Source organism: Sceloporus undulatus, chromosome 1 (genome assembly GCF_019175285.1).
Source record: "Sceloporus undulatus isolate JIND9_A2432 ecotype Alabama chromosome 1, SceUnd_v1.1, whole genome shotgun sequence".
In the NCBI taxonomy this organism is placed as follows: domain Eukaryota; kingdom Metazoa; phylum Chordata; class Lepidosauria; order Squamata; family Phrynosomatidae; genus Sceloporus; species Sceloporus undulatus.
In genome coordinates, this window is record NC_056522.1 from 2,535,688 (window position 1) to 2,557,564 (window position 21,877).

Consider the following 21,877-nt stretch of genomic DNA (forward strand, 5'->3'; position numbering starts at 1 on the left):
AATTTTATTCTATATTCCGCCCTTGCCATATGCGGGGATCCATTCTGCCCCCCCCCCCCCCCCCGGCATAAGGCAGATTTCGCATATGCTGGAGTCCCATTCATTTCAATGGCAGCGTGCTCCTTTTGCAAAAGGACCTAAGACGGAGGATAGTTAGCAAATACTGTGCTTTATCCAAACCAGGCTTAGGTTCCATTTAAACCAGACTAAAATGACTTCTTGCACCCCAGGGCTCCTTGTGTGTCTACAAAGTTCCGCTCCCAGATGACATTACCAAAGAAGCCGGCTACGATCCCAATTTTGGCATGTTCCAAGGAATCCCCAGCAATGACCCCATCAACGTCTTGGTCCGGGTCTATGTTGTGAGGGTAAGAGCAAAGGAAAAGTAGTTTTCAAGCCCCTTTTCTGCATACATACTAGGTGGCAGGGGAGGTGTGCAAAAATAAGGACATTGTGTCCCCCCCCCCAAATCAATTCTTCCCTCCCCAGTGAAATTTGCTTTCTGTCCCTAAGGCTCCAACATTGCAGAAAATTAGGGGTGCATCTAGACTGTAGAAATAATACAGTTTAGACTTCTGATTTGATTCTTATGCTCAATAATTCCAGTTATCAAATTTCTAGTAGTCTGTCCTACATAAATCTTTGGGCATGGACATAGAATAATGTATATAATGTCCATGCCCAAAGACTTATGTAGGGCAGGCTACTAGAAATTTGAGAACTAGAGTAAAATCAGAAGTGGAAGTCTAGACATCCCTTTATTAGAACATTGTTCTCAATATGGCAATTCTCCAGACTCCCTTATGAAATATGCAGTTTGACAGCACTTTTAACTGCCCTGGCTCTCCATCCTACAGAATCGTGGGATGTGTAGTTTTTTTGAGTCATTGGCACTCTTTGGCAGAGAAGGCTAAAGACCTTGTAAAACGACAAACCCCTAAATTCCTTAGGATGGAGCTACAGCACTTAAAGTAGTGTCAAATGGCATTATTTCTACAGTCTAGATTCACCCTACAACTTCTGCAGAGCCTTTAGAAATACTGTTTTGACGTTCAAAACAAAGGTAAAAATAAAGAAACCCCAGGAATATGAAAATAGCAAACAATTGTTTAAACCATTAGGTCTGAATTATTTTCAGCTCGAAATTTGCAATGCTAGAAATGCTAGAAATTTGGAGACTGAAGGAAATTTTCATTTGGAGGGGCAGAATTCTTATTTAGGGGAAAGGCCCTATCCCCTCCCAGATACAACCAGGAGCACCCTGTTAGTAACACAGGCTGGAGAACTGATGCAATTTGATACCACTTTAAACTGCTGTGGCTCCATGCTATGAACCTCTGGGGTTTTTAGTTTGTTGCAGCACCAGAACTCTCTGGCAGAGAAGGCTAAATATCTCATAAAATATATGGGGAGGAGGACAGATTGAGAGGCAATTCAGAGGATGAAATGTAGCTGGAAATGGAGGAGGGATTTAACTGACATACTGCATGAATTTTTGAAAATAATAGCAAAAATTGTAATTCAATTGTAGTCATTCAAAATTATTTCTAAACATTATTGAAATAGTAATATTTTTTAAAGAAGAAAAATAAAAACCAAGCCTTGATTATTCTCATTGGAAAGGTATGAAATGCAATTGCAATCTAGCTTTGACTGTTGATGGGGTTTTCTTTCCAGGCGACCGATTTGCATCCCGCTGACATTAATGGAAAAGCCGATCCCTATGTCGTCATTAAGCTGGGAAAGACGGACATCAAGGATAAAGAAAACTACATCTCTAAGCAGCTGAACCCAGTTTTTGGAAAGTAAGGCATCCCTGCAGAGAACCCAACTGGTTTTGCCATATGCCAGCCATTAACAGCGGCCAAATCCAGGGCCTCCCCAACCAAAAAGGCAATCTGGGGGTGCTTTTATACTGCATTATTAAAGCAGTTTGACACCACTTTAATTGCCATGATTCTATACTATGGAATCCTGGGATTGAGGCAGACAGACCAGGCTCAATACTTCAGCTACAAATCTCAAGTCCACAGGATGGAACCATGACAGTTAAAATGATGTCAAACTGCTTTACATCTGCAATGTGGAAGAGCAAAGGAATATCGTGTGTGGAAGGCCACAAATTGCCTATCATGGGAAATGCATTGGGAAGAGAGCGTTGGAGATTTGGATGATCAATAGCCATGGCTGCAGAACAGCAATTCTATTTCATTTAAAAAAAAAAAAAGGTTTCCTCGCAGTCGCACATCTCTGTCTTTCTCCCATTGCAGGTCCTTTGACATTGAGGCCACGTTCCCCATGGAATCAATGCTGACTGTGGCCATCTACGACTGGGACCTGGTGGGCTCCGATGATTTGATTGGCGAAACAAAGATAGACCTGGAGAACCGATACTACAGCAAGCACAGAGCGACCTGTGGCATCGCCCAGACTTATGCCATGTAAGCATCCTTCCTTCTTCCTGAACATCGGAGCTGAATTTTGCACTACTGAAGCCTTGTGTGCGATTGCCATAGACTTGCCTTTTGCATGTTGCAACTGTGTTAAGACTCAGTGGCCCTCTCCGCACAAGCCAAATAAAGCATCCTTTCCCTTATCTTCTCAGTGTGCAGATGACACAGCGCCCAATACCTGGTTCTGCTGTGAACTGTCCAGATAACATGCGGCCAAACCTGAAGTATACCACCCTTAACATGATTTTAAATAAATCACCTTTTGCTCTGGATTCCCCCAGAAAATCCAGAGCCTCCCACTGCAATGCTGGGCTGCTGTTTACAATGCATCCCACCATGACATCCGCCACCGTCACCACTGCTGCAAGTCATAGAATCTTAGATAGAATCATAGTGTTGGAAGAGACCTCAAGGGCTATCAGTTCCAACCCCCTTCTGCCATGCATAAAGATAGCATGAAAGCACCCAACAGGTGACCATCCAGCCTCTGTTTAAAAACCTCCAAAGAAGAAGACTCCACCACTCTCCAAGTCAGCATGTTCCACTCTTGAACGTCTCTTATCTTCAGGTAGTTCTTCCTAATGAATAGGTGGAATCTTTTCCTGGAGCTTGTATTCATTGCTCCATATTTTAGTATCTGGAGCAGCAGAAAACAAGCTTGCTCCCTCCTTAATATGACATCCCTTCAAATATTTAAACAGGACTGTCATATCACCTCTTGACCTTCTCTTCTCCAGGCTAAACATACCCAGCTTCCTAAGCCGCTTCTCATAGGGCACAGTTTCCAGACCTTCCACCATTTTGGTTACCCTCCTCAGGACACACTCTTTAAAAGGTTTTAAAAGCAGCCCAAAAACAATCCTAAAATACCATTTTAAAACAGAGCAGTTTTCAAGCATTAAAACTCACCCAGGGCATGTATGTTGTTGTGTGCCTCTGAGTCGTTTCCAACTTATGGAGACCCTAAGATGAATCTGTCATAGGGTTTCTTGGCAAGTTTTTGCAGAGGGTAGTTCCTACTGAGGCTGAGAGAGTGTGACTTGCCCAGAGTTGCCCAGTGAGTCTCCATGGCTGAGCTGAGATTCGAACCCTAGTCTCCAGAGTCACTATCCAACTCTCAAACCACTACACCACACTGGACCTCCCTGCCTAACCATGCCACCCAACATTTCACAGATCACAACACTGACAACATTTCACAGGGAAAAGTCATGTATGGCCAAGCAGCATCAGAGTGCAATGAAGATGGCAAAAATTATTCATGAGGACACAATCTAGGAAAGGCTGCATCTGTTTGCTTTTGCCTGAGTTGACTGGGAAGCACAAGACTATTCCTTTGCCTTTCCCTTGTGTTGAGTTGAGCATAAACTACTTCTGCACTTCAGTCTCAGACTGCAGCAGTAGAAGCTGTGTGCGATCCCTGGACTGCACCCTCCTCACCGCTGCTTTGGGAGAGAATTTCTGAATGATTATTATTAATTACCTTGTATGGTCATGAAAGTGTGCCTTTTTGAAAAGAGCTTCCTGGAGGTTGCAGACAGAATTACAAATGCAGATATGAGGACTGCATACCCTCCAGCAATGCTGGTTTGGCAGGGACAGTCTCGGTTAATCCTCTGCCATCCCATGTTTTCAGCTCATTTTAAAATGTCCCAGTTTCTCTCTCCTCTTCCCACTTTCTCCCTTTGTCCTCACATTCACTTCAATTGCTGTAAACTGAGTTGAAAGAGTAAAAGCAATTTGCATTCCATTAACTCAGCCAACCTCCTCTGAAAAAATCTTATCAAGAAAACACCTTAATAGGGTCACCTTAGAGTCGCCATAAGTGACAAATGACACAAAGGCACACAACAACAACAACAAGTCAGCAGGGGGAAAGGAAAGTAGAGGAGAAGGTGGAACCCTTCCCAGTTGGCTGAGGCAAAAGCAAACTGCTGCAGCATCTCTGCTCGCTGGTGTCTTTCTTGTTGGTCGCTTTTGCCATCTTGACCACACTCTGATCTTTCTTGGGCACACACATCTATGTTTTCATGTGCAAAGTGTTGGAAGGTATGGGAATAGTCATAGAATTATAGAATCATGGAATTGGAAGAGACTACAAGGGCCATCTAGTCCAACCCCCTGTCATGCGGGAAATCACAGTCAGTGAGGTATCTGTGGGCTGGAGAGCCTAATGGCAGGTGAAGGCTTCTATCTGACTGACTCACATTTCTGCCCACAGCCATGGTTACAATATCTGGCGAGACCCCCAGAAACCTACCCAGATCCTCTCCAAGTTGTGTAAAGAAGGCAAAGTCGATGGACCTCACTATGGGCCCGGAGGGAGGGTGAAGGTGTGCAACCGGGTCTTCATGGGCCCCACAGAAGTGGAGGATGAAAACGGTAAGTGGGGATGGAAGTTAGTGGGCATTAATGACTTTGGAGTCAGGAGGGCTAGAATCATGCCACCTGGATCTTAAAACCAGAGTAGACACGATTCTCTGATCATAGTGCAAAGGAACTGAGTCTTCGAAGTGAACCCAAAAGCAGCCCTGGTAGTACAGGTTGAGTCTCCAGAATTGTCCAGATGGGTGGCTGAGATAGTGACACCTTGCCTTTCTGATGGCTCAGTGTACACAAACTTGGTTTCATGCACAAAATTAATTTTAAAAAATACTGTGTATAACCGCGATGGTGAACCTATGGCACACATGCCAGAGATGGCATGCAAAGCCATTCTCCCTGACACACAGAGGGCAAGGAGTAGGAGGAAGAGGCACACACCTGTTCCTCCTCCTTCCTGACTCTCCCCAGCCTTCAATTGCCTCTCCGGAGGCAGCTGGGCCTGGGGACAGTGCAAGGGAAGGAGGAGGAACAGGCACTCACCTGTTCCTGTTCTTCCTCTTCTCCCTGGGCCTTCAGTTTTCTCTGGAGAGGCAGCAGGAGGGCGAGGGGGAGAAGTCCTGCTCCAGAAGACCCACCCCCAGAGGGTGGAAATCCTGCTCCTGGTGCCAGGTAACAGCTGGTGCTAGAAGGCCTTTTAGTTTGGGCACTTGGCCCCTAAAAGGTTCGCCATCATTACTTTCAGGCTTTGTGTGTAAGGTGTATTTTGGGTTCCATCTCCAAAGCGTCCCATTATATATGTGCAAATATTCCAAAACTTGGGGGGAGGGGGAAAATCAGAAATCAAAACATTTCTGGTCCCAAGCATTTTGGATAAGAACAACTCAACCTGTAAAGTAAAAACAGTTTTACTTTACTTTTCTTTTTTCCCCAAAAAGCAAGTTCCTGTGCAGATAGGTTCCAAAGAGCATCTGCAACCCAGATTCATAGAATCATAGAGTTGGAAGAGACCCCCAAGGACTATGCAATCCAACCCCTTTCTGCCGTGCAGGAATACATATTCAAAGGACTCCCTGTGACTGATGTTCATCCAGCCTTTGTCTGAAAACCTTCAAAGAAGGAAACTCCACAGCCCTCAGAGGCAGCAACATCTTCCACTGTCAGATACTCTTACTGTCAGGAAGTTATTCCTGATGTTTAAGTGGAATCTCTTTTCCTGGAGCTTGAATCCATTCCTCTGTGTCTTAGTCTATGGAGCAGCAGAAAACAAGCTTGCTCCATTCTCAGAAAATCAGAGTAATCTCAAAAGACAAACTACATTTACCATGGTGGGGGGAGCAGGGATGTGGTGGGACTGGCCTTCAGGAACTTGGGTCACTCCTTTAAAATTCGGTCTAAAATCCGGAGTGTATTCATCAGTCCACTGACATGGGAGCTCTCAGCTGCCATTGTTCAAAGGACACCGTTCATGATGTAAGCAATATGCTGAATTTATTTGTAGGCAGTAGTCCCTTTCACTTCTCCTTCTTGAGGTGCAGTTGTGTTCATCACAACATAATCTTGTTTTTGCTGATGCTCTCTTGCTCTTTTCTCTATGTCCTCAGGTCAGAAAAAGCAGACAGATGAGCATCTGGCTTTGACAGTACTGCACCACTGGGATGAAATCCCTCGCGTGGGCTGCAAACTCGTGCCTGAGCATGTGGAAACACGGCCTTTGCTCAACCCGGACAAACCAGGAATCGAGCAGGTGCCTGCTTCCCCCCCCCCCCCCAGTCTTGGTTGTGTCTTGCCTGCACATGTGAAGGCGTGAACAATTCATATTTCTCATGTTTCATTGCACATTCAAACAGTTTCCCTATGCTCATTCCCATGAACTTCAAATGCAGGACCACCCCATATTGGTAGCAACAGTTGACCCTCTACAGAATCCTAGAGTTAGAAGAGTCCCAAGGGCCATCTAATCCTGCCCCCTGCCATATAAGAATACACAAATAAAGCAGTTTCACTTCCCCACTGACAAATGACATGATTTAAAAATGCATTTGGATGGGAGGCAGATATAACTAGAGGGAAATGGGGATATATGAATGGCCCTTAATGGAGAGTTGTGTTTTTTTAGTTTTTGTGGGTTTTTCAGACTATGTGGCCATGTTCTAGAAGAGCTTGTTTCTGATGTTTCACCAGCAGCTGCGGCTGGCATCTTCAAAGAATGCTGGCATGGAAGAGAGTGGGGTGTATCTATACTGTGTGACCCTGGGTTGAGAGGAGCGATCAAGAGCCGGCAAATGCAAATGAAAACCAGGCAGGGTCAGGGGTTTTCCCAGCCAACAATGGATTCCAATTAAAGAGATACTAATCCTCCTGGCATATCTTCCCACCCTGAGACAACAGAAGAATACACAGATTAACATGCAGATCACTCCTCGCTACCCAGGGACACACACACACACACACACACACACACACTATATATATCACTTCCATGCCAGCATTCTCTGAAGAGGCCAGCCACAGATCCCAGCGAAACATCATCTTCTAGAACATGGCCACATAGCCCAAAAAACTACAGATGCTGGCCGTGAAAGCCTTCAAGCTATTTCTCTGTTTTATTGTCCCTACTCCCAGGACAGAGTGGAGTGGCTAGTAGCAGTGATTCCCAAATTCTATCCTTTCAGGTGTTTTGGACTTTGGGTCCAGGAAGTCCAGACCATTGGTCAAGATGGCTGATGCTTCTGGGAGTGGAAGTCCAAAACACCTGGAGGACCAGAGTTTGGGAAGCACTGGCTAGAGGTTGAATTTTAGTGGGATTCCAACACCGGAGGCCTTGGGGTACATGGGAGCTGCTAACTGGTTCTTTCCAACCTTGCAGGGACGGCTGGAAATGTGGGTGGACATGTTTCCCATGGACATGCCGGCTCCTGGCCCTGCCATCGACATCTCACCAAGGAAGCCAAAGAAGTAATGATTTGCCCTGGGTTTGAGCAGGGAGGGGTGAGCTGGGAGCAGGGTTCAAATGGAGAGTCATAAACTTGGGATGACAAAATAAGAATGGTTGGACAGATAATGTACAAAGGTCTGACTGACTAGAGAGAAAACAGAGATGGACAAATAAGGTTCTATGCTTCGGTGGGCAATGGTGTGGAGCTAGTTGGCTGTGTAGACCACCACAACCCCAAGATCTTGGAGAGGCACAATTCCCACCACATTCCCAGTGGAAAAAAGAAATATAGTTGGCCCTCCTTATCCACAGATTTTTTTTATCCATGGATTCAAGCATCCACAATTTGAACATATTCTAAAAAAGTAGAAATTCTAAAAAGCAAACCTTGATTTTGCTATTTGATATAAGGAGCACCATTTTGCTATGCCATTATATTTAATGGGACTTGAGCATCCATGGATTTTGTTATCTGTGAGATATCCTGTAACCAAACTTCAGCAGATAACAAGGACCCACTGTAAATAAAATCGCACCAAAATGCTGCCAAACAGCCTCTAGGGGAGAGGACACGGAAGACACCAGAATGCATTCCCACACCATAGAGCCCTATAGACTGGTTGGGCAGAGTGTATCTTTCCTCTGTAGTAATAATAATAATAATAATAATAATAATAAATTTTATTTCTACCTGGCCTCTCCAACAAGATCAAGGTGGCTTACATCAATAAAATCCATACAATACAATAGAATATAATCCCACAATTCCCCTCCCTCCTTAACCCTAAATGAACAACAATACGTACAAACAACGATAACTATAATAAAATACAGTTAAGATCATTAAAATTATTAAGACAAGAAATAGGGCAGTCAGTGGGATAGTCAATAGGATTGTCCGTGTCAGTGGGGGCGACTGAGTCAATTATTCTGGGAAGGCCTGTCGGAAGATATCCATCTTGACAGCCTTTTTAAAGCTGTCAAGGTTGGTAATATGTTGGATCTCCTCTGGCAGGCCATTCCATAATTTGGGAGCGACACATGAAAAGGCCCTCTGGGTAACCACGGTCAGCCTGGTCTTTGTTGGTAGCAATGAATTTTTTCCAGAGGACCTAATTGCGCGGGGTGGATTACTGTATATGGAAGAAGGTGATCCCGCAGATAGGCTGGCCCAAGCCATGAAGGCCTTTAAAGGTCATCACCAACACCTTGTACTGTGCCCAGAAACTAATAGGCAGCCAGTGAAGAGATTTTAAAACCAGTGTTACATGGTCACTTCTCGATCTCCCGGTGACCAATCTGGACGCTATGTTTCTGGACTAGGCACAAGGGTAGCCCGTGTAGAAAGAATGTAGAAACACATCTCTGTAGAAAGAATGGAAGAATGAAAGGGTCCTTCATTTGTGGCAGCACTGGATTTTACCTATGAGCTTGTAACACCAGCAAGTGAGGACAATGGGAGTTGCAAAAATTGGTGGTGGGTAATGCATGTAGCCTTGAGGAAGCATGTTCAACATCAGTGCTCTAAGGTCCTATGTGAATGCAAAGCACTATTACCACTGGGGAGGGAACGGGTTGTTTTAGGGGTGCAACCTCAGATTTACAGGGAGACTGTGCCCGCATGGTTCCCTCTTTTACCCCTCTCCCTCCTGGCTCACCCCTTGTCTCCCTTCCTTCCTCCTTGCCAGATACGAGCTTAGAGTGATAGTGTGGAACACTGATGAGGTAGTCCTGGAGGATGATGATTACTTCACTGGCGAGAAATCCAGTGACATTTTTGTCCGGGGGTACGTACATACGGCCCCGCAAGGCCCGCCAGCTTCTCTTTCTGTGTGTGAGCTTCTTGTCATCTTGGTGCCGCCTGGCTCTCTGGTTCTCCTGCAGGGGACAAGCGCTCTTGCTTCATGGACAGGATGTCTCCTCCTTGTGGGCATCAGTAATGGACACTTTTCTGTTCCGCCTTTTTCTTTTTTGTCCTCTGTGTGTCCTTGTACTTGTTGTGGCGTGCCTCTGTCTGCTTTGTGTGATGGCTAGGTATGAGCTGCGGGTAATTATTTGGAACACCGATGAGGTGGTCCTGGAGGACGATGCGTTCATGACGGGAGAGAAGATGTCAGACATCTATGTCAGGGGGTAATTGAACCAAGTTTCCTGCATGGCCCTTCCTCGGGGTAGGGTTACTGCTTGGTGGGTGGGTGGGTGGGTGAATGCACGGGGGTGTTCCCCTCCAATATTTCATTCTCCCCTACTGATGGAGGCACCACTTTTCAGGACACACCTAGTGCAAATCCAAAGCTTACGACAATCTACCAGAGGAGCCAGGAGAGGACTGGAGCACATTCACATTATCAAATGATTATGCTATCATTGCACTTCAACTGCCATGATTCCAGCAAGTGGAATACTTTGGTTTGTTGTTTGGTGAGGCACTAGAGTGCTCTGGTGAAGGATATTAGATCCAGCATGGTGTCGTGGTTTGAGCGTTGGACTATGACTCTGGAGACCAGGGTTCAATTGCTCACTTGGCCATGGAAACCCATTGGGTGGCCTTGCCAGGGTAGCTGTGTTGACCATTTAACAAATACAAACAAAAATCCATCAGTGATACCTTGCTCTGAAGATGTCAGCCACAGATGCTGGCAAAAAAGTTTACTCCTCTTCTACAACATGGCCAAAAAAATCACAAAAAACTATGGATGCCAACTGTGAAAGCCTTTGACTTCACAGTGATACCTTTATTGGCCAATCTTAATGCACAATATACTTGTTGCAAGTTTTAGAAGCTCCATGGGCTTCTTCATCAGGCAAGATGTTTCAAACCAAACAGGAGAAGAAGAAAAAACTATTGGAGATGTTAGTCAGATGTTTGCATGTTGTTTCAGTCCTTAGTAAAGGTGTTATGATGTGGAGGATATGTTTTGCAGGCAGGGTCCTCTCCTTCTGGCCATGCGGCAATAGGAAGATTTTCAAAGTCCAGGAAACTTAAAGTCAGTTTGCATCTCAACAGGGACCCCTCTTTTACAATCCAATATGTCTTCATTCCAGTGAAGTCACAGGCCTCTTTGTAGGCAGAGAACAATGGAGTCCTCAATGGAGTGGGTCTCTTCCAACTCTACAATTCTATGATTCAACTGAGGTCTTTAAGCAGAGGCTGCATGGCCATCTGTCAGGGATGCTTTGATTGAGATTTCCTGCATGGCAGAATGGGGTTGGACTGGATGACCCTTGGGGTCTCTTCCAACTCTGTGATTCTATGAAAACAATTTTTTTCTTCTCAAATTTGGACCGGATTGGCATGTTTTACCTCTACACCACCCAAATGTTCCTGATGCAAAAACATGAAGACTTCTTAATGAATCCATTGTTCTCTGCCTACAAAGAGGCCTGTGACCTCACAGGAATGGAAACGTATATTGGATTGCCAGAAAGGAGTCCCTGTTGAGATGCAAACAGACTTTAAATTTCCTGGACTTTGAAAATCTCCCTATTGCCACAAGACCAGAAGGAGGAGGACCCTACCTGGCAGAATTCAGAGACATAGCCATGTTAGTCTGAAAGATCAGTATGCAAAGGGATCTTGTAGCACCGTTGGGACTAAGGGTCATATCCCATGAGAAAATACATCTGAATGGAATGGGAGAGTGCCTCTCCGCATGATATCCTATGGCTTCCATTCTCTTTCCGAGCTGCTGCTTACGTCACTGATGACACACAGATGATTGACATGCATTTTGAAGTGGCACAAACTAGTGCAGACAATAATCATGCCAAAAAGGAAGTAATTACAAGGGGATAATGAAAAGATCCATTTTCCTAGTGGGAATGACAGACCTTTTGGAATCGATTTACCAACACAGAGCAAAGGCGAATTGCAAACTGGTTTAAATGTAAGTGGGAATGAACCCATAGTCTCCAAGGTGCTACAAGATCTCTTTGCACATCAGAAGGCAAGGCATTCAGATGGCTTCCTACCCAAATGGTGCCCCCAAAAATTTGCCTTCCAAAGCGGCCAGTTTGACACAGTCCTGGGTCAGAGGAAGCCCTGCTGCTTTGTCCAGCCTAAGCTATGCATTTGCCTGGGACAGGATTGGGTGGTCTCTCCTGAAGGGGCTGAGGGAGCATGGATGCCTGACCAGGGAAGGGGTCTTGGGTTTCTTCTCCCTGCCGTGAATGAGGAATGCTCTGAACTGCTACTTTGCTGCATGCTCTTCTAACTCAAGTGTGGGTTTTGGAAGGGGCTATGTGTCTCTTGTATGTGAGCCCTCATTCTTCCAAGACAGCTGGGCTTGACTGTGTTGTGGATATGTGTGTGTCCACGAGAGCTTGTGTCTTGTTTGTGTAGCTCCTGGGATAGCTTGCCCCCCCCCCACACTGCATGTTCTGGATTGGGTGGGTGCAAGCAACCATTAAGGGACGTCTCCAGCCAAGGTCCCAAATCCAACCAAGAAAGAAATGGCCTGCATTGGAACAATTTCTTGGACAGAAGACATAACTTTTTTTCAATAGTAAAGGAACACATACAAAAATTTAAGTTCAGCAGTAATTTCTCCTGGGTCTCAAGGGAAATGGGGTGGTACGTAAATCTGCTCACTGGAGTTTAGTTTACACTTTCAAGCCATGGTCCCCAAGCTGTCCTCTTTAAGAGATTTTGGACTTCAGCTCCCAGAAGCCTCAGCCATGTTGGCCAATAGTCTGGGATTCTCGGAACTGAAGTCCAAAATCCCTTAAGAGTGTGTGTTTGGGGACCACTGCTTTAAAGGAACTTATCCAAGTTGCTACGCCTTATATCCAAAGTCCATTAGGCAGCTTGGATAGGTCCCTTAAAACTGCAAGCAGATTCACCTTTTCATGGCAGCCAGTGGCCACTATTAACCTTGAATAACATTCACAGAAAAGTCAAGTTTCCTGGTTACAAAACGGTTTCTGGATATTGATGGCAGGAGCTCCAAGGACCATCTACGCCAAGCCTCCTGCCAATCCTGCCATGCAGAAATATACATCTACAGATTATCATTTGAGGATGTCTAGAAATTTGTACCTGATCCAGTATTTATAGTAAACATTCAGGGACTAATGTTTCGCATACACTTTATGCACATATCTGAAGGCAATTTTGTACACAATATTTCTGATAATTTTGTGTATGAAACAAAATTTCCGTATTCTGAACCATCAGAAAGCGAAGGCATCACTATCTCAGTCACTCATGTGGGCAATTTGGGATTTTTGGAGTATTTCTGATGTTGGCATTCCTGATAAGGGAGACTCAACTTGCAGATAGCAGTTATACAGTTTGATCCTTAACACACCCCACAGCCCCTCAATGGGCAGATGTTTGCCATTTTCAACATGTGCTATTTTAACAGGCCAAGTAAGAAAGGCCACCATTTCTTTCCAAAGATACCAGCCAAACTTTCCTTGCCTCATTTTGGCAACAGCATAAGCCTTGATTCTTTAGGTCCAGGATGAGCTCTACCCAGGATCTGAACTGGCCAGCCCTCTTGACAGTGCAAGTGCATATTAAATAATCTGCTTTCATGGCCCAATGCACAGCTATCTCATTTTGGCCTGCTGTTCCTCTTCTACTTGTGGCCTGCAACATGGACTTCAGAGATGCATGGAGTCCCTAGATCCTTTCCCTTCCCTGTTCCCAAAATGTGCAATCTCCTTGCAAGTGAGACGTCTCCTCCTCCAGATGTCCACCTCCAACTCCAATGGAGTTGGCCTCCTGCATGTTTCCACTCCTGATCAGAAACTCTAGGTTGTCCTACCTTGTTTGGTCAAGCTGACCCTCTCCCCTCGCTCTGCCCGACGCAGGTGGCTGAAGGGGCAGCAAGAAGACAAGCAGGACACGGACGTCCACTACCACTCGCTGACGGGCGAGGGCAACTTCAACTGGCGCTACATCTTTCCTTTCGACTACCTTGCGGCTGAGGAGAAGATTGTCATCTCAAAGAAAGAGTCCATGTTCTCCTGGGACGAGACCGAGTACAAGATTCCGGCCCGACTCACGCTCCAGGTGTGGGATGCCGACCACTTTTCCGCCGATGACTTCCTCGGTGCGTCATTTTGTTTATTTTTTTCATCTATAGCTTGACTTTCTCCTGGTATGGAACCCCAAATGCCCCCCAAAATAAGCTAAACCAAATGCAGTAATTAAAGCAATAAATAATATTGTGAAGTCAAAGGTTTTCATGGCCGGCATCCATTATTGTTTTTGGGGCTATGAGGCCGTGTTCTAGAAGAGTTTATTTCTGACGTTTTGCCAGCATCTGTGGCTGGCATATTCAATGAATGCTGGTGAAATGTCAAGAATAAACTCTTCTGGAACATGACCACATAGCCCAAAAAACCCACAAAAAACTAATAATTTTTTTTTAAAGGTAAATTAAGCAACCGTATTAAACAACCAGTAGACCTTGGGATCTCACCCAACTCTAGGATTCTATGATATTATGGATGGCCCTTGAGTCTCTTCCAATTGTAGGATTCTGCAATTCTATGGTTGTCCTTTGGACTCTCTCCCAATTCTAGGATGCTGTGTACGGCCCTTGGGGTCTCTTCCATCTTTAGGATTCCATGATTCTATGGATGCTCTTTGGGATCCCTTCCAACCCCATCTTTCTGTGATTCTGTACTCTTTACTGTCCAGGCTCATCCCCAGAGCTGGTGGCTCTAGCCTTTCACCACAGCCATAAGAGTCTGTACCATTGCTCCTTTCTCTTCCTTTTCTCCAGGAGGCATTGAGCTTGACCTGAACCGCTTCCCGCGGGGCGCCAAGACAGCCAAGCAGTGCTCCATGGAGCTGGCAACTGGTGAGATCGAGGTGCCCATGGTCTCCATCTTCAAGCAGAAGAGGGTGAAGGGCTGGTGGCCCTTCCTGGCACGAGACGAGAATGATGAGATGGAGATGACGGTAATGCAGCTGGAGAGAGGGACTGGGGGGGAGGTGGGTCAAGGAAACCCAGAATTGACAAATCTAGACACAATTGTAGTCAGATGTTACAGATTATTTTTCAAATGGGGTTGGGAAGGTTGTCAGAAAGCTTTGGGTGTGTGTGTGTCATAAGTGTGGCAGCATTCAGCCCAAGTGTCCTGTTTTGCCCTTGGGAAGCTAGCCAGACTCCCAGCCTGAAGCTTCAGTAACTTAAGCAAAGAGAGAGAGTCCAAGCTTACCAAGACATCCATAGAAATGCAGTGGTCATCTAATCCAGGCCAGATCCTTCACAAATTAGTAGACAGTCCAGAAAAGCAGTCCAAAGAGTAATACAAAAAAAGGCAGAGTTCTAGACAACATGCAGCCAATCAAGGAGCAAAGCACCAGCGTGGCTTTCTCCCAAGTAAGATGGATGGTTGTCAGCCATACTGGATCAAGGGATATGTTGGGATATTTATAGCCTGGGTCTCGCAGGTGTTTCCCATTAGCAGCGTGCTTGTTACTTAAACACTGAAAGTGTCAGTGTCTTCTCTTTCCAGACATCTCTCTGGAGATGCAGGCATCAATAGAAGTATAGTGTCGATGAAGGGAAGTAATAGTGCCACTGTATTTGCCTTGGTCAGGCTTCACCTGGAATACTGTGTCCAGTTCTGGGCACCATAATTCAAAAAGGATGTTGAAAAGCTGGAGTGTGTCCAAAATGGTGAAGGGTCTGGAGAGACTAAGGTAGTGTATGTTTAGACTGGAGAAGAGAAGGTTAAGAGGTGATATGATAGCCCTGTTTAAATATTTGAAGGGATGTCCTGTTGAGGATGGAGCAAGCTTGTTTTCTGCTGCTCCAGAGACTAGGACAAGGAACAATGGATGCAAGCTCCAGGAAAAGAGATTCTAGCTCAACATTAGGAGGACCTTTCTGACAGTAAGAGCTGGGAAGACGCTCCCTCAGAGTTTGCAGGACTCTTCTTTGGAGGTCTTTAAGCAGAGGCTGGACTCCCCATCTGCTGGAAAGGTTTTGACAGTGATTTCCTGCATGGCAGAAGGGGGTTGGACTGGATGGCTCTTGTGGTCTCTTCCAACTCTATGATTCTAAGTCTGGCTTTTCCTGTGAGAACTGTAGCTGCAGGGAACTCTGTTCTTTTGGCTACTGGGAACTTGCTCCCTGTGCTGGCTGCAGGCTCTTCTCATGGGCCTGCTGGAATTGTTTGCAGCCCTGGCATGTCCCCTGGGCACTCAGACTTTCTACCAGAGCCTTCGGGCTCAGAGGGCATGCCAGGATCCTGGAGGCAAAGCATGACACCATGGACTGTACATTCCCCCCTAATGCTTTAGGCCACTTGCTACATCACGTATTCAGGGGCCAGCATTGGGCACTGCCTTCTGCTTCTTTGGATGACCAACCCGGTTAACCTTTGGCTCCCCTCCTGCAGGGCAAAGTGGAGGCCGAGCTTCACCTGCTGACCGCCGAGGAGGCCGAGAAAAGTCCGGCCGGGCTGGCTCGTAACGAGCCCGACCCATTGGAGAAACCCAAGTAAGCCGTGAGGAGGGAGGAGAGGGCAGCTGGGAGCAGGGATGCCAAGCAGACACACCCAGGATATCGGAACTGGGAGTGGCGGGTATTATTATTTACACACAGGGAATGTGCATTGTAGTTTGACATCTCTTGCGGAGCACCGAACTGGGGGCTGCCTCCACCGTTTCCCCATCTGCACTGACTCCGTTCCACTCTCCCTCTTTCTCTCTTCCCCATTTCCTCGGTCCCCTCTTCTTCTCCTCCTCCTCCTCCTCCTCCTGCCTCACCTTGCCTTGCCCAGCCGCCCAGACACCAGCTTCATCTGGTTCCTGAACCCTCTCAAGTCCATCCGCTACTTTATCTGGCACACCTACCGTTGGCTGCTTCTGAAAATCCTTCTCCTGGTCCTCTTCCTTCTTATGGTCGGCCTCTTCTTTTACTCCATGCCTGGCTACCTGGTCAAGAAGCTGCTCGGGGCCTGAGTGAGCTTGGACTTTGGCCTGGGGTACTCCTTTCTTTCCCATCTACTCCTACTCCATCTACGTGGCATCGCTTCCAGATGCAACATACACCTGGGTGGGACAGGTGAAAACAGATGGAGGTGCAGGCTGGCCAGGGAGGGAATGAGAGGAGCAAACAGAACAACAGACACCTTGCATTGGCTGCACAAAGCCTGCAGAGGAGAACAGGATGGTGGAAATGCTGCGTGCCTTGCTTCCTAGCCGTGTGCGGGTTTTTAAGAGCTTTGTGCCCTGCAGTTCCAGAACTGAGGTTGGAAAGAAGGTTCTGGGCTTCAGCTCTGTCCCAAGGTGCACAATTCTTATTGACCCTCCGTATCCACAGGTCAGGGAAGCCTTGTATAAGTAAAGAAAAACATTTCAAACCTGCTAAAAAGTACTCGAAGGCTTCTCTCAAAATGCATCCAGGGATTATTCCCCCCGAACCCCGTTTCATCAGCCTCTACCTTTCTTATGGTTTCCAGTCTGCTGGCAAAACATATAAATCTTTTTATTTTATTTTATTTTAACATACTGGTGGGTAGCTGGTAAGGGAGGTTTATATGCTTTCCCCTTTTCTCTCTCTTTTGCTCTTTGCACATGCTTAGTAAGAGATTTAGGAGGCAGCTGCTGTTTACCTTGCCTCTTGAAGGCAGGCATGGACAGGTTGCCTACCTGTAACGGTATTTCTTCGAGTGGTCATCTGCGAATACATACAAATGGGTTGTACTGCGCCTGCGCAGTGCCTTCGGAAACTTCTGGAATCACTAGGCAAAGTACACTTTGCAACATGCTGAAACTTTTTGGCGGTAACCCCGCCCATCCCCTATAAAACCTCCGTTCCCGCTCTTTTCCCCAGTTCCGCAATTTTTTCGCCATGTAGGCGACAAGAGAATGAGCCAATGTGAGCAGGACACTGAGGGGAGGATGGGCGGGATTTGTATGTATTCGCAGATGACCACTCGAAGAAATACCGTTACAGGTAGGCAACCTGTCCTTCTTCTTCGTGGTCTCTGCGAATCATACAAATGGGTTGAGACTGGCAAGCTAAGGTCAGTGGAGGCGGGAGTGTCATGACACCTGAAAGAACACCAATATGAATGGTACCAATAAAAAACAATGGAGAACCAAGGTAGTTGTATGGTTTGTTTATAAACTTTCAATAAAGAACATATCCCACCTCAAGATGTAAGCCCCGAGTCTTGTGCTGTCAATTTTTGAGGTCAGCGGTTAAGCTAAAGTCAATGCAGTCCTGACAGCAAAACAGCTCTCCCAAAGGTAGCGTCCCTTTTTGCTCTCGTGTCCAACCTATAATGTTTAATAAAGGTTAACGGTTGGGACCATACAGCAGCTTTACAGATGTCATCCAAAGGGACGCCGGATAGAAAGGCAGAAGAGGCCGCTACCGCCCTTGTGGTATGGGAGCGAACCCTAGCAGGTAAAGGTTTGCCCAGGAGTTCGTAGGACAGGAGAATAGTGCTGGACACCCACTTCGAGAGTCTTTGGGCCGAGACTGGGAGTCCCTTTTTCGGTTCCGAGTAGCACTGGAACAGTCTATTGGAACGGCTATGGTCCTTAGTCCTATCCAAATAAAAAGCTAGGGCCCTACGAACGTCAAGGGTATGGAGGGTCCTCTCGACGTCGGTAGTCGGGTTTGGAGCCAAAGTTGGCAAAACAATGTCCTGACACATATGGAAAGCAGAGACCACCTTGGGTAGGAAGGTAATGTCCGTTCTGAGAACCACTTTGTCCAGGTGGAATCGTAAGAAGGGCTGGTCCCGGCGCAAGGCACAAAGCTCACCCGCACGGCGGGCAGAAGTAATGGCCACCAGGAAAACCGTTTTCCAGGTCAGGAGTCTAATGTCTGTGGTGGCCAAGGGCTCGAAGGGTTTGGACTGTAGAGCCCCGAGTACTATGTCGAGGCTCCAGGCTGGAGTCGGCAAGGAGACCTGAGGGTGCAAGTTATTACATCCTTTTAGGAATCTTTTAACAAGGGGATCTTTGAAAAATGAGGGTTTGCCCTCGAATTGAAAAAAGGAACAAATAGCCGACAGGTAGCACTTGACGGACGTTAGGCAGAATCCCGCATTAACCAATGACATCAGAAATTCAAGGACCAGGGGCGTTGTTACCTGGTCTGGTGAAAGATGTCTATCTGACAGGAACTGAAGAAACTTTCTCCATTTCAGCCCATATGACTTTTGGGTGGCCGGCTTTTGGGATGCCAAAATGACTCTCCGTACCGGGGCTGACAACTGCGCTAGGGACGGATTCTCCAAGCGACCAGGGGAAGGGTCTCGATGTCCGGGTGTCGGACTCGTCCTCCCTGGACTGTCAGAAGGTCTGGCCTGGGCTCGAGCCGGAGAAAATTGGCTTGAGAAAGGTGAAGAAGGCAGGGAAACCATGGTTGTGTCGGCCACCAGGGCGTGATCAGGATCGCATTGGCCGCTTCCGTGGTCATCTTGGCCACTACCTTGGTGATGAGCGGGAAGGGGGGAAAGGCGTATAGCATCATCCCCGACCATCGAAGCCCGAACGCATCTCCGAGAGAGCCGTCGTTCGGCGTCCGGGAGCAGAACTGGGGACAATGGGAGTTGTACACCGTTGCAAACAGGTCTAACTGAGGAGTTCCCCATCTGGTAAAGAGATCGTGAACTGTCTGTGGATGGAGTCTCCATTCGTGGCAGGATGACGGAGACCTGCTGAGTAGGTCTGCATGCGAGTTCTGGATGCCTGGTAAGTGTACCGCTTGAAGCATGATGTCTCGGGTGATGCACCAGTCCCATATCCGGAGGGTTATGTCCAGGAGAGTGCGGGACCTGGTGCCTCCCTGTTTGTTCACATAGTACATTACCGTGGTATTGTCTGTTCTGAGCTGGATGACTCTGCCTAGCAGAGAAGACTCGAAGGCTTTCAAGGCCTTCTCCACTGCTAACAACTCTAGAGCGTTGATGTGGAGTGTCCCTTCGTCCCGGGACCAGATGCCCTTGGCCCATAAGTCCATGACATACGCTCCCCATCCTTCTTCGGACGCGTCTGTAGTGAGCACCAGCTCTGGCTGAGGGAGCGAAAAGGGCATGCCGACGCAGACGTTGCGGGAGCTGAGCCACCAACGGAGGGAGCGCGCGACAGGTCTCGGGATGGTCAGCTTGCGGGACGGGGGGTCCTTTTCTGGGTCGAACGCCGACAGGAACCATGACTGCAGAGGTCGAGACCGAAGCCTTGCCCACGGTGTGACGAACGTCGTCGACGCCATGTGACCCAAGGCCACCTGGATGTCTCTGGCTGGTACTCGCCTCTGGGCGGTGCAGTGGTTGACGGCCCGAACCAGGGCCCGAAAGCGGTCTGGAGGCAGGTATGCCATACAGTCGTTGGAGTCGAGGATGGACCCTATGAATTTTATCTGCTTGGTGGGAAGCAGCTGGGATTTGTCGAGGTTGACCACCAGTCCTAGGTCCCGTAAGAGCTGGAGCGCCTCTGAGATGTGTCGGCGCAGTTGTTGAGGTGACGGGGAGACAAAAAGCCAGTCGTCTAGATAAGGGAAGACCCTCATGCCTCGACGGTGGAGATGAGCTATTATGGGTGCCATGCACTTGGTGAAGGTGCGAGGTGCTGTAGACAGGCCGAAGGGGAGGACGTTGTACCTGTAGACCTCCGTCCCGATGGCGAAGGCCAAGAACCTGCGGTGGGACTCCCGGATGCTTACATGGAAGTAGGCGTCCTTCAGGTCGATGGTGGCAAACCACAGATCCTGCTGCAAAAGAGGTAAGATAGAGGCTAGCGTTACCATTCGGAAACGGCGGTAAGACAGGTAAGTGTTCAACTGTCTAAGGTCCAATATGGGTCTAACACCTCCATCAGGCTTAGGGACAGTGAAGTAACGGGAAAAAAAGCATCCCGGTATGTCAACAGGTTCGACAGGAGAGATGGCTCCTTTTGCTAGAAGGGTGCGTACTTCGTCGAGAAGGGTGTCTGAGGGGGATGTAGACAGGATAGCTCCAGTTGGTGGGAGCTCTTTGAATTCGAGGGCATAACCCCTGCAGACGATGGTGAGGGCCCAAGAATTGGTGGTAATGGAGGCCCAAGTGTTGGTAAAGGGCCTCAACCTGTCAAGGAAGGATGGGACAGAGGGAGCGACGGAGTACGCTGCGTCTCTTCAGGCCCTTTTCTTGTTCTGATCCTGATCTTGCCTCCTATAGTTTTTCTTATATTTAGGTCCCGACCGGCGACCCGAGGAGGAAGAGGATTGAGATGGGAATCGCTGCCTGGACTGTTCCTGGCGCTGGAATGGCCGGTCTTGTTGATAGGGCCTCTGGCCCTGGCCATACCACTGGCGGACCGCCGTGAAGCGCTTGCGGGAAGATGACTGAGGGGAGGAGGACATACCGTGCTTTTTTGCCGCTGTCCTCATCCTGTATTTGAAGTTGAGCCTTTCATCGGTCTCTCGATGGAACAGGCCCTCCTCATCAAATGGCATGTCTTCGATGGTCGTACGGGCGTTCTGGTTCAGGTCCGACGACCGTAGCCAAGCGTGTCTGCGGAGCGCTATAGCAGCCGCCATAGACTTGGCAGAGCAGTCGGTAGCATGCCTGGCCGAGGTGATAAGCCAACTCCCGATGGAATGGGCCTCATCGCGGACTTCTGAAAGAATTGTCTGGGAGTCATCTGGTAGGTCTGGTACAAGGGGGGAGATCTTCTCCATCAGCCACTGAATGTAAGCTCCCATGCACGCGTTGTAGTTTGCCACTCGCATGCCCAGAGCCGACGAAAAATAGGCCTTTTTGGCCAGAGCATCGATCTTCTTTGCCTCTCTGTCCGAGGGCATCAAGGAGGCTTTCGGGGTCGATGCTCGCTGGGATCCCTCCACAATGGCTGAGTTCTGTTTAGGATGTCCGAACAGCCATGACGGAGTAGCTGGAGCGATCCTCTAGAGAGACTCCACCTTTCTGTTGTTGGATGAAGTCGACGAGGGAGCTTCCCAGGAGCGCTTGGCCAACTTCTCCAGCGAAGGGAGAAGGGGAATCGCCGGTGGGGTTGGCACCTTGCCGTGGACCCGCCTCTCAATCGGGTCAGATGCTTCATCCTCAACCTGGGAGGTTTTAATGTCCAGAGCATTAGACATCTTTATGACGTGCTCTGCGAAGGACCTAACGTCATCCGACGGTGAGACGGCTCCAGGCTGGGCGAAGTCCTGAGAGATGGACTGGTAGTCATCTTCCC

General features: G+C 47.7%; 2 protein-coding genes across 7 annotated transcripts in view; both read left to right on the forward strand.

Annotated features, from left to right (window-relative positions):
• The window catches only part of LOC121919802 (otoferlin-like), a 243,689-nt gene that overhangs the window by 168,131 nt on the left and 53,681 nt on the right, over positions 1 to 21,877 (forward strand). The window lies entirely within an intron of this gene.
• Positions 1 to 21,877, forward strand: part of LOC121929589 (otoferlin) — a 104,779-nt gene that overhangs the window by 78,160 nt on the left and 4,742 nt on the right. For 4 of the 6 annotated variants that reach the window (XM_042465294.1, XM_042465313.1, XM_042465321.1 and 1 more), the window contains 11 exons: positions 231 to 368; positions 1,678 to 1,805; positions 2,271 to 2,441; positions 4,675 to 4,835; positions 6,380 to 6,522; positions 7,645 to 7,733; positions 9,402 to 9,500; positions 13,531 to 13,772; positions 14,451 to 14,629; positions 16,078 to 16,178; positions 16,462 to 16,665. In XM_042465294.1, the coding sequence (XP_042321228.1) occupies positions 231 to 368; positions 1,678 to 1,805; positions 2,271 to 2,441; positions 4,675 to 4,835; positions 6,380 to 6,522; positions 7,645 to 7,733; positions 9,402 to 9,500; positions 13,531 to 13,772; positions 14,451 to 14,629; positions 16,078 to 16,178; positions 16,462 to 16,642 (1,632 nt within the window). In that variant the 3' untranslated portion in view covers positions 16,643 to 16,665. The remainder of the gene's footprint in view (positions 1 to 230; positions 369 to 1,677; positions 1,806 to 2,270; positions 2,442 to 4,674; positions 4,836 to 6,379; positions 6,523 to 7,644; positions 7,734 to 9,401; positions 9,501 to 13,530; positions 13,773 to 14,450; positions 14,630 to 16,077; positions 16,179 to 16,461; positions 16,666 to 21,877) is intronic. The other 2 variants (XM_042465304.1, XM_042465330.1) reach the window with 1 other exon arrangement.